We start from the raw sequence: 12,470 nt of genomic DNA on the forward strand, positions 1-12,470 counted from the left end.
CCAGACACCACTTCACCTTCTCAAAGCATGTACTCAGAACTTAAATATTCCAAGTGGCTAAACCAATACAGATTTTCAAAAGGTTAGCGATTAACTCAAAAGGCTAAAAAAATTCCAAAAGACCATCAAAGTTGAAGACAGTTAAGCTCAGCAGTTAGTTCCCAAGCAGGTCTGTAAACTATTAGAAAAATGACATTACAGTAACTGCCAGGTTATAAGCTGGCATGCTTCCCATTCCTAAAAAGATTATGGGCTTCAAAAAACAGTATCAGTAGGTTAGATAACTATTTTCTCAAGTCATACTTTTTTCTGGTTTTGTTTTTAAATATAGAATACCTAGCTAGCTTTTACAGGTCAAGTCTGTCCTACAAATGCTTAGAGTACCTTGGGAAGCAGTAAATTCTTGTGTACTACTCAAAATGTCAGCAGTAACAAGGAAAGATCCCGTGGTAATAAACGCACTCACCCCATTATGCTAGTAAGCCTGCAGCATACAAACTTGTCTGGAAATAGTGGCACCTAGGCTGAAGCAAATTTTGGGGGGTGAAATCCACTACTACAAGACTTTGGCAAGGTCTATCATGGTTAGAACTGTTCAATGCCAGCACAGCTTCCTATGCTTCTTCTTGTCACACTGGCACCCTGCTACTCCTGCTCTTCAGCAGCGCCTACAGCACTGGTTCTCTTGGTTACAGGAGAGCTATATAATACCTGTGAGATATGCTGATGTCTGACACAGTTCCCTTGGAAAAATTACGGCTTTTCCTCAACGAGAAAATTACCAAACGTGTAGTAATGACTATACCAATCCTCTGTAATTCTGTGACAAAAGCTGTGATTGAGCAACGTGCTCCTTCCATATTACACATCACTAACATTGTCCGTAACATGAACCATGAGAGTGTATTTTACACACAAAAAAACCCCACACATACATACATAGCTCATACAGAATTCCATCAGTCATTCTGCCAAATTCTAAAAACATTTTCCAAAAAATAGGTTAAGAAGATCTGAAATGAACAGTGGGTTAAAGTCACTCATGTCGTAACATTACCTTTCACTGTGGCAGGATCAAAGAGCATTCCTTATAATAAAGATTCTGCTGTCTGAATTTGGTTTGCTATTCTGGTTAACAAGTCCTCATTTTCAGCTACTGTTATCTATATTTATCTGTAGATAAATGACTAAGGCTACAAATCTGCATTCTGGAAACAAACACCATGTTAGTAGAGGGATACAATTACACTAGAGTCAGTTATGCTAAAAATCCAAGGTTGTCCGCATAAAAAACATCTTGAGATGTAAAAGAAACTTCTCTAGCTTCCCTTTAATCCATTCTTTATTGAAAACAAACAGAACTAACAAACAACCCCCCCCTACACACACACACAGAAGCATAGCTGTGCAGAGGAGAAAATCTTGTTTTGACTGTATGAAGTCCTGGCAAAAATCTACCTTCAATGGAAAGAGGCATTAGAGATTTAAAGCTCAATATACAGCAAAGAGATCTACAAGCTTGTTTCTTCCCATACAGAAACCTGGTTTCTATACATTTGTTAGATATTTCAATTTAGTTTCCCTGCCTATTAAAAACAGCAGTCTAGATAACATGGCATTGCTGGCATTCCAGCTTACAGACCTATTCAAGACTGCAGGTCTTCGGACTAGAAGTCCTGCTACAGACTTTTTCAGTCAAGCTATGAGTTTCAGAAAACTTTTTTTAACATCACTCTTTATATGCATGCATGCCTGATATGTTTCCATTAACCTTAATGAATATTAATGAAACTAAACATTGCCATACCTTATGCCCTTTCTTTGATACAGTAGGTTTAGTTCATCTTTGTTCTTTCTGTTCTTATGTGTGATATAAAACGTTGACCTATATTTTTCTACAAATAAACATCACCTCTCTTTCATTTGACTAGAAAGCCTTTTTTTTTTTTCCAAAAGAATAAACAGTGTTTTCATTATCCAGTACTTCACAAACTAAACAGGCACATAATGTTGCTTTTGTATTTTAATAAATAGAATAGTATCCTACTCACATCTGCATTAGGCCAGAGCTCCTTTATAACGTTTTCTATCCTGTTCACCACTTCCATCCGCATTCTCTCTTCTTCATGTCTGGGAGACATATACTTATAAAAGTCAATGATTTCTTCATGGAGACTGAAAGAAAAAAAAAGATCAGAAAGTCAGGAAAAAAAACCACAGAAGAATGAAATTGCAACTACTCTAATCAAACATAACTTTTAAGCTCAGTTTATGAGTACCATGCAATTAAAAAAAAAATGAGATTCACTCTGCTTAGTAAGGTTTAGCCTCCCCATACAAACTTGCATCATACATCAATATTGTACTGCATTTGCTGAAAGTACGGAAGCAAATCTAAACCCAAGTACCTTCAATTCACGTTAGAAGTCGCGCTGTGTATTTTAAAGTCAGCGTCATACAGAAACACTTCAGTCTTCAGCTAAGAAAGCAGCTGCGAGCTCAAAGTACACACTGCTCAACAGCTTAACCAGGAAGTTTTCAGCCAACGCTTTGCAGCCTGCCCCTTGGCACCAGTAGGGTCGTTTCAGGCATCAGTCTGCATTCAGCACCGAGCTTTCAAAAAAAGTTTGCAGTAATTGTGCCAGTACTAGAGCTAGGAAAATTGCCTCGTTTACTGTTTAGACAAGACACCAACTAAGCATGCATTCTCTCCTTGGAACAAGCAGATAAGCAGCAGTGGTGGCTCGGAGAAGCAAGTGCCTGAGAGGCAGCTAACCACTGTGTCTGGCAGATGGGAGCTCCCCGCCTGGCTGTGAGACGCACGTGTAGTAAGTTACATTCAGATTGCCTATGATCAGAGCTGAAATAATAACATCTTCGTACAGTGCCACGAATTTCTAGGCTTCCGTAATATCATAAACACATCATCGTCTTGACTAACAATGTATTAAAGAAAACAGACACAAACAACCCTTTAATTCCAGTAAAACACAGAGGAACTCTGGCACTGAGTAGCTAAATTAATTTCATTTGCTTCCTGCAATGATCATTATAGTTACAGGTAGTTTTTTGTTTTTTAAATGGATTGTTTCTCGGTAACAAGTGCAAACACATCTCTCCTTAAAGCTCCGAGGGACCATCAAGGGAGCAGTTTATTAAGAGCGTGTCCTTAGATCAGACGGGGAGTCTAGCACTTCTCCACCACGTACACATCTACAAAAATCACATGTTAATAACTGCAAGTTGTACACAGGTGTCAGAAAAACAGATTAAAACATCTGAAAGTTGTATTTAACAGAGCCTGAGTAAGGACAGAACCTAACCCATCCATCTGCCTTGCATCCTTCAGTGCCACGTGTCACAACTGCACCAGCGTCTTTCCCAAAGAGACTGAGGAATAAAATACCTGCATCACTTTTACCGAGCATTTATGGGAATTTCCCCCCAACATCCGCAGGGCAACAGTGCTAACAGTCTATTAGCTTGAGCTGGCAAACACCACAGGCTCTCTGCAGCTAATGCAAAGAGAAAAGTGCCTCTGAAGGAGTTCCTCCATGGGGAGACCCCGAGGGAGAAGCAATACAGCTGCATGAAACCTGCACTGGGAGCAGCTTCTCCTCCGGCACCTGCCGAGGGAGCCTTCGAGCCTGGACTGGCTGGAGCAGCCTGGTTGCACCCACAGCGTGCACAATTTGGCCCAGAGCAGTGTTTTTGACAAGATTAAGCACACACACACCGCTGTCAGAGTATTTGATGGCAGGAGCCCTGCTGGGATGATGCCGAGGGACGGCTCCGGGGACATATTCGCGCATGGTACAGCCCAGAGCCCTCCTGGTGGTCACCGGTCCCCAGCCTGCGAGGGGGCTTGGGGAAACCACATAGCCAGGATTAGGTCCCTGAAGCAAACAACGGGCCAAGCCACGGAGACACTGCCGTTCTCAGTGCTCTCTCTACTAACTCAGCTATCTGACACTTTTAATTGAGATAACTGTATCAGTCGGTGCATTCCTTGGGAGCACATAAAATACCGATGTGCTGTCAGCACACCGTCTGCATCTCTAACTGGGATCAGTCTTACTCTTCAGGACTCATGGACATTTTGATGGCGAAGACAAGAAATTAAGCAGTATGCAAACGCACAGGAACTTGCATCACATGCACACCAACTAGTACTACACAATGCAGATAGAGAAAAAAATGAAATGTGAACTTTCTCACTGATAGAAGACCGGCTTTAAGACTACCAGAGGAAGTCCTCAGCAGCACTCCAGGCAGAATACCGCAGAGATAACCCGTATCGCAGCGCCCCCAGGAACCCACGCTGCCCGGACGGGGCCACCTGTGCCGTACAGGATCACGGCGCTCAGGCGGCCAGCGGGAGCGGTCAGGGCTTACATCTACACCTGGAACTGCATTTCCCTGCCCAGCAAAAACTGCTGCCAAGAAGTAAGAGAATGATTAATTAAAGCCACGGCAAACAGAAGCAGCAACATGCAGATTTCAGAGCAGTATGACACGACTTAGTAGCGTGACTCCAATTAATGCGGAGTTAACTTGTATTGAAAATTAAAACTCAAGGTTATTCACTGTCTTAATCAAAATCTATTATAGTCACTGTTTTTCAAAACAATTTGTTTGGATTAATGGAGGCTGTTTACTGGAGTCTCTAGTGAAATTTTATATCTTTAGCTGAAATGAAGATCAAAGAGACTGAGAAGTTATTTTTGGCATCATAACAGTATTTTATTATTTAATGCCACTACATTCATTAGTTATTTAAGATAAAAGTCCTTAAAAGGAGGCTTGTTTTTAGAAGGAAATTACACTGTAATAAACCTGATTACACTATGCAGGGATATTTTATTTGGCTTTATATTTGTATCAAAGCTACTGACACCCAAGACCTACTTGGGATGCATGAAGAGTTCCTTGCGATGCATAGGAACATTAGATTATTTATTACAGTAAATAGCAATAAACAAAGGCATCTTAGTCCTGTATTTCAGGAAATCTTAACCTTTTGGAAAAAACATCTTACACTTTCTCTCTGTTTTAAAAAAAAGTACTAGCCACATCATATCCCATTTTAAAACCTTGTAAGCTGAGTTCATTTGCGTTTTATAGACCAAACAGAACTGAAGTAACAGAAAACAGATGCCACTAAATACAGTGGATTATAGCATTTGTTATGTTTATCTGACAGAGATAATGATGTAACATCAAAAAAATAAATGCTGGTCAAAAAGCTGTAATCACAAGAAGAACTTCCCATTGTAACATTACCAAATCACACCGTGAGGAACACAAAGACTGTTAGACTCGCACTGTTCAGGTGGAAAGCTGCAGCTTTTGTACAAATGTAAGTAATATGGAGCACAGGGTGTTAGATTTCTTTCCCAATTTGATCAAAGCTTACTTTCTTTCGCAGCACAACTTGTGGGCTCTAAAAGTGCAACTCGGGATTCTCCAACTGGTTTACGTGTCCAAGATGACAATATTCTGGAGGACAAATCCTTCTGCACGTTTGCCAATTGATTAAAAACAGTCACATACAAACAAAATGTTATTTCTGTTTCAAATGCACTGCACAGAGAAGATACGTGATGAACGCATAAGTTTGACTACATACTTCAGTTGACTGAGGTATAAAGCAGCACAACTCACCATTACAAGTCCCGAACTGGAACCAGGAGTGACACTGGCAGTCACATTGCTTCACAAAACGTTGCTGGAGATGCTAAAAGTATTGTTTCTGTGCACTGGGATCTTGATCCAGACTAAATGATTGGCCCACTGTGCTTACAGGTTTCGACAGCTTGGAGGGAGCCAGCCAGACACAAGCCACTTGCAAGCCTTGCCAGTGGCTGCCCCAAGTTCACACTTAGCCTGGACCTTCCCGTCCTGCTCTGGGCAGCTGAGAAACAGACAGCAGTCACACTAAGCAGAGCCGCCAGCAAGATAAGGATAATTCTGATTTTTTTGTTATTATTATTAATAACAGAATAGCAGTTAAGTGTTGCCATCGTGTGCCAACATGCAGTGTTATGCTAATCAGAGAAATAAGTTTTAATTGAAAAGTTTCCTGTCTTTGTCATTCTAGAATTGCATTACAATTCCACTCTCCTTTGGCTCTTCTTCACTTTTCATTTCACAAGAGAAATTATGCAGGCATGCATGTTCTAATTTCTCTAGTAAGGGTGTTACCCGTAGCTTCTGCTCCAACTGTTCAAAACGACTGAGTTAAAAATTCTGCTCATCTGTCCCAGAGAGTTTCTTCTGCCTTTGGCACATCTATACCTCTGCACTGGAAAAGCTATCTGCAACAACATCACTGAAGATAATTCAAAACAGTGGATATTAACTACACATGAAAAAAAAAAGCGTATGGTGATCACATACTACAATTTATTCTACAGGTTTTTCTGAAGGAAGCCCTATTTTGAGTGATTTGGAGTGATGAAAACTTAAATTATTGAGAACCTCTGTGGACTGAGGGCAGAAGCAAGCAATGAACACACAGACAACTTTTGTCTCCCCAAACTCTATGTTTTAAGATGAATCACTTCTGATTTCAGAGTTTATTGATTTTATACCCACACTTGGATAGGATATTTACAATGTACTCCTGTAGCACTGAATAAGTCTTTTGTATCTGAATTTTCTTTGGCTGAATAATTCCTATCTGACAGTGTTTAGTCTCCCCTACCATTTTAAGTCTTCTCTGAAGGAAAAACAACAACAACAAAAGAATGTAATGCAACAGAGAGAAACAACATAGCATTTCAGTCTTTGGGGAAAGAGGAACCTTAGGTATATTAACTTCTTGAAAGCATCTATACTAAGAGCCCTAACTGCATCCATCCCTCTGCTCCAGTTAGGAAAACCAGTATTGCACAGGAGGAGAACAATTTTGGTCTGAAGCTTCCCACAATGTTTTACTAAGAAGATGGTACTGGTTTTGGACCTGTCAAAAAAAAAAAATCAATAGAATTACGGCAGGGATTTCTGATCCTTTAGAAGTTCGATGAACTGAAGAAAGCTTGTCCATCTCTCACTCGTGAACTATTTGGTCCTGAAGGGTCTTTGAACAAAACTCTAACTGAGACAAAGGAAAGACACTGGGAGCCCGATTCTTTCCCCCCGTTATTATTAGCAGTAGTAGTTTAAAAGTAACACCAGCACTCTACAAGATGGGGAATCCAACAGCTTCCTAAATTCTTGTTCAATTTTAATACTTATCTCCCACAAGCCTAATAAATAATTTCTAGGTTACTATCACCATCTACACGCATTCAGTAACAAAGCAAGAACAAGAGTAGACACTGTAAAGAGCACAAATTATTTTGCCTACCTTCAATCTCAAGCAAAAACAAACATGAGAGTAGTGAAGGGAATTGTAAATATGAAGCATCTGCTGAGGTCCTCTCCCTACCACCTGTGCCTCTCTAGCAGAGAGATTCTTTTAATATGTGCTAGGTTTTAAGCTACTGAGAAAATACCTAACTGCATCTGCAGGTGATTTAATAGGCAATTAAGCTTCACGATGACTGATACATCAGCCCTGGTAAAAAACTAAAATTGCACATAATGAAGCAAACAACTTTCAATAGCCTCGGAGACTTTGACAGTCACTTTTCATATCGCTGGTGACTGAACCGTATCAATACACCACAGGTCACACAGCAACCATATTGTGGCCACAAATGTCCTAGGGGAACTTTAAAATGAAACATCCCAAAAGATTCCCATATTAGTAACCTAACAAAAATAGAAAAGCTTTAGGAGGTGGGGTTTTTGATCACACAGACTTTCCTTCAGGTAAGTTTACCTGTTTGAAATACAGCTTCACCAGGCCACCTTCTCTGAGTTCACATTAAAATACACATGCAGGAAAAAAACGCAGGTGCTTTGCCACCATATGTTCAGTAAGCATCACTAAAATTCTGGCTATCTGCTGCATAAAGCAGTTCCCTAAGATGCAAACACAGAACTTCACTTTGCAAAGAGCTAGACAAATGGGATTTATTTCTTCCCTCTTCCGTTACACCCCAGGTGTTTGTCACCACTCCCTGGCTTTGTGCTCGCAAGGTCTGCTATAAGAGGATTACGCGAGCCTCCCTAATCCACCTAAGGCAAAGTTAGTGAAGTTAAACCCAGCACCCTCCCGGCCAGCCAAGCTGCCAGCCCTCCGAAGGGGCTCCCTGAGCGCTGCAGCCGCCGCTGCCACATCCACCGGGGCAGCACGGGGCAAGCAGCCACCAGCAGGACAAACACCTTCAGCTGGCACCTCTATACCCAGAAGGCAGGACGAGCCATCTTTGGGGGGCTTTCAGTAGTTATCCACGAGAAGCAGGACATTTCTGACCAGCGTTTGTAGTTCTGTAGACAAAATTGCCTTTTTGCGTTGAGGCAGGGCAGCATTTTCACAAATACCTGCGTGATGCAGGAACCCAGATCCTGTTGTCAGGACCAATGCCTTTCAAGATTAAACTAATTAATCTGACATTAAACTTGACAATGTTTTCATGAACGGGGTTTGTACACTTTAAAATTTATGGTGGACTGATAATAACACACATTTCTTCAGTATGGTCAACTGATAGTAATACACATTTCTTCAAATGTGGTGGAGCAAAAAAAATGCCACAAAAATCTGTATTACAAGACTTAAAATTTCTATCCTGTGTAAATATTTGAAAACATATGTAGTGTAGCCCCTTCCTTCTTCCTCCCAATAAACACCATTCCCCCCAGACACATCAAAACAATGTAGCTTTTTATCAGTGATCTGGATTTAAATTAACTTATGGGTTTAACAGCATCATAAAAAGCACTGAAATAGCACCGCCTGAAGGAAATGGCCAAAGTGAAGCAGAGTCATATTAAAACACAGAAGAAAGAACCAATGTGGGCAGGTTTTTTTCTTTTCCAACTATTGAATTTAAATTGTCTCCATCACTTCAGTTATTTTTTTATCATTATTTTATAGATCCTTTGCTTCAATCTGGATGAATACTGTCTTCTTGAAACTGATTAAAACTCCAAGCATATTCTTTGGTCAGAAACTAATATTGAAGACTGCATTTCTCAGACAACGTAGAAGTGAGCATTTTTTGTCTGTTTATAAATTGCAACGTGTGCTTTGTCTTCTAAAATACACTCCAGATATACTAGAGATTTTTTTTTCCTAGAGAAATTTGTCTTTTAAGAGGAAAAACATCCTACAGAACTTTAATTAGAAATTAAATGCTTGAATGAATCATACCTACAAGCAGTCTCAAGTATGACTCCACAACTGATCCACTAGCTTTTAAACCCAGGCCGTATGCGAACCAAGTCTTCTGCTTCTATTCTCCCAGGCAATAGGTTGCCAAAGGAAGGAAAATTAATGTGTGTTGTTAACAGAGGAGCGGGGGGGGGAAGAAACTGCTACCTCAACTTTGCTGAAAGAAAAAAGGATTAACAAAAGAACAAGACGAAGCAGGAGGGAACGGTTGTGCAGGAAAAAAAAGTGGGAAGAGTAGATAGAGATAGGATATATCTGTTTTACTTCATAATGACAAAAAGGCTTCAACTCCTGGTGATATCTAATTATCTTGAAACACGCCAGTAGTTCCAACATCTCCTCTAGTGAGCATATGTAAAATACTACCAACAAGGTTTTTCTTCAGCTGACTTGTAGAAAAGCTTTAGTCTGTTGGAATATAGTTGAATGTATAGATCAGCTATGCATTTTGCAAACTCATAATCTAGAAGACTGATTCATATAAAAAAAACCAAAAACTTAGATTTAGAGGGCAACTATTAGTATGCACTTTCTACATCCTGTAATTACAAATTGAGGTAAAATTCCAAACAGCTAAAACCACGGAGAAGTTATAAAAGTATCTATTTCCTATAGTGAGGAATTAGTAATTGCTCAGCCTGCCAGTTTCCCTTGCTTAAAAAGCTCTCGTTCAAAGAGCCCAAACAACAGATTTTTAAACAAGAGCTTAATGAGAAGTAAAAGTAACTATCAGTAGTAGTTTATTTTAGCTGAACTTTCCCAGTAACACAGTAACAGCTGAGTTAGTGCTCAGGCTGTAACAAAAGTTACTGTCAGTACATCCCCTCAAAGGCTTGCAAAAAACCTTCTGTATCAACACAAGAGGTAAGGAAGTTTTTTTGTTTGTTTTTAAGAAATTAGATCTGTTTTGCAATTGCAACTGTGGTGTTTACTGTTAAACCAGACTGGAGGAATATGGCAGGTCGGCCTTCTGTTTGTCTTCATGAATATACACCACTATGGAAGCTCTTCATACACCACTAGTACATCGCTACTATTTTGTCAGTGCAGCAAATATTATTAAACAAACACACAGCCTCTGATCTGCCAACAAATGACAGCGCACACTGTCAGGGCAGAGGTGAGATGACCATACTCCCCGAAGGCTGTCTAGTACTTCCGATGGATAATGTGTTCTCAAAAAATCTCCAGCTGAAGACTTGGCTCTGAGTTAAAAACTTGCAGCGCAGGCCTTTCCCAGCACAGCTAAATGGCTGTGAGCATGCCGGGCTCACACGTGCCATGGAAGCACACGCAATAACCCAACGAGCCTTGCAGGGGACCCAAAGTAGGGCTTGCTCCAAAACAGAAGAAAGTTGAGACAAGTCGTCTGCTTTCACAGACACAGTGGGTTCTGCCTAGCAAACACTCTTCTTGCTTGTAACTCGATAACTCATTTAACTTAAAAGATTAGTTAAATGAAAAGAAGGAGGGTTATGCAATTGTTCACCGCAGTCTCCTTCCATCAGAGTTGACTTAAACTTTCAAAGCTCCACCCCAAATGTACCCACGCCAGTCTTAGGTTGAAGGGAGACACTAATGCAATCCCAGGCTTACGATATTCACACCAAAGTCAAGTAAGAAAGCTGGTTGACATCTGAGTTCCTACCTATAGCTGGTCCTGCTTACCCACTTGTCCCTGCAGCTGAGTAGCATGCACCTCTGAGTGCAGTGGTAATTCCAGAAAACCCCTCACGTCCATTTGTGCAACAAGCCTGCTTCTTCGCTGCTAAGTAGACAGAAGAACCAAGAACAGCATAAAACTCAAAACACCTCCATTTCATTCACACAACATTAAACATTTTTTTATATTATTTGTAAGTCCAATAAACAAGCTACATTTGCAGTTTGTCAAGACCTTTTCAAGTCCAGCATAGGAACATTTTCAAATGATGAAATCTGAAAAAGTATGCCACCTGGAAAGTCAGTGCACATTCCTAAAGCTTTTTTACATTTATAGCATTGGGTGGCTATTTTGGGGGGGGGGCTGAGGGGATGGAGGGTTTGGTTGCATCTTCTACATTAAAAGTATTTAATTTTTTTATGAAAAGATTTGAAGTTAGCACTTACTATTTTGCACAAGGTTTTAGATTTGTATGTTAAATTTATATTCATGTAGTAAAATGGACAGTAATCCTGACTTACCTGCCTAGCACACGTTCAAAACCATCTTATCACCCATTTATGACTTTTACTGAACTTCGGTGACACTGTGCTATAACAGTATGCAGCGTTGTCATATCAAGGCAAAATATAAGTCACAGAAGTATTTTTCCCTCTCAATTTCTAAATGTTCAGAAGTCACCAGACTGAGTGCATTTTAAGGGAGAAGGAAGAATTACACATACTACTGCAAAGTACAAGGAACATGTCAGGCAGCTTTTTATATTGATGATTTGCTATTTTTACAGCAAAGGGGTGCACAGTGAGCTATGTTTGGATTAAAAAACTCAGTATTCATTTTGGGACTCATTTATCCAATAGTATACTCTCTCAAAGGCATAATATTATAAACTACCTGTTTGTATTCTGGTTTGTTTCCTGGTGCTCAGATACTCCCACTTGCAAGACAAGGTGCGCAGGCACCAGCACGTGCTGTGAGCAGCAGCATGCCATGCTTCCACACAACCTGCCAAATAATTTGGAGACTCACCAGCATCTTTTCGTCTGCTTGACCGCTCTGGGCTACAAGACTCCAAACAGCAACAGGCAGAAAAGAATAATACTTAAGCAGATCACAGAAACGTGTTCCCTGAGGTCACCTCCATTAGCTCAATGACAGATGCACACTGAGGAGCTTCGATGTCAGAACCAGAAGAAATGCTTCCTCCTCCACTGCAGCTACCAGACTCCTCTTCACAGTATCTAGAAGTTGGTCTCTTACTAAACCTGCAGATCAGCTCATGGTTTTTATCTTCTTTCCCTCAGAAGGTTCAGCTTTCTGTCAGAAAGCTACCAATACGAGCCTAGAAAATACCCTTCACTGACCGAGCGTCTAAAATCTTAAAATTCATACAGACCATTATATGCTGAAGGATGGCTTGTAACTGATTTAAAGCAACTACATTAACTGCTGAATTCTACTTGGACACAAGGACAAAGTAATCTGTATGGGGTACATTAGGGACTTTAATAGCTTGAGAGT

General features: G+C 40.4%; 1 protein-coding gene across 1 annotated transcript in view; it reads right to left on the reverse strand.

The window, feature by feature from the left end:
* The window catches only part of TENT4B (terminal nucleotidyltransferase 4B), a 41,903-nt gene that overhangs the window by 19,105 nt on the left and 10,328 nt on the right, over window positions 1–12,470 (reverse strand). Inside the window, exon 2 of the mRNA XM_080552888.1 lies at window positions 2,052–2,175. Coding sequence (XP_080409014.1) covers window positions 2,052–2,175 — 124 coding nt within the window. The remainder of the gene's footprint in view (window positions 1–2,051; window positions 2,176–12,470) is intronic.

This window comes from Anser brachyrhynchus (genome assembly GCF_964034855.1).
Source record: "Anser brachyrhynchus genome assembly, chromosome: 12".
NCBI classification, from domain to species: domain Eukaryota; kingdom Metazoa; phylum Chordata; class Aves; order Anseriformes; family Anatidae; genus Anser; species Anser brachyrhynchus.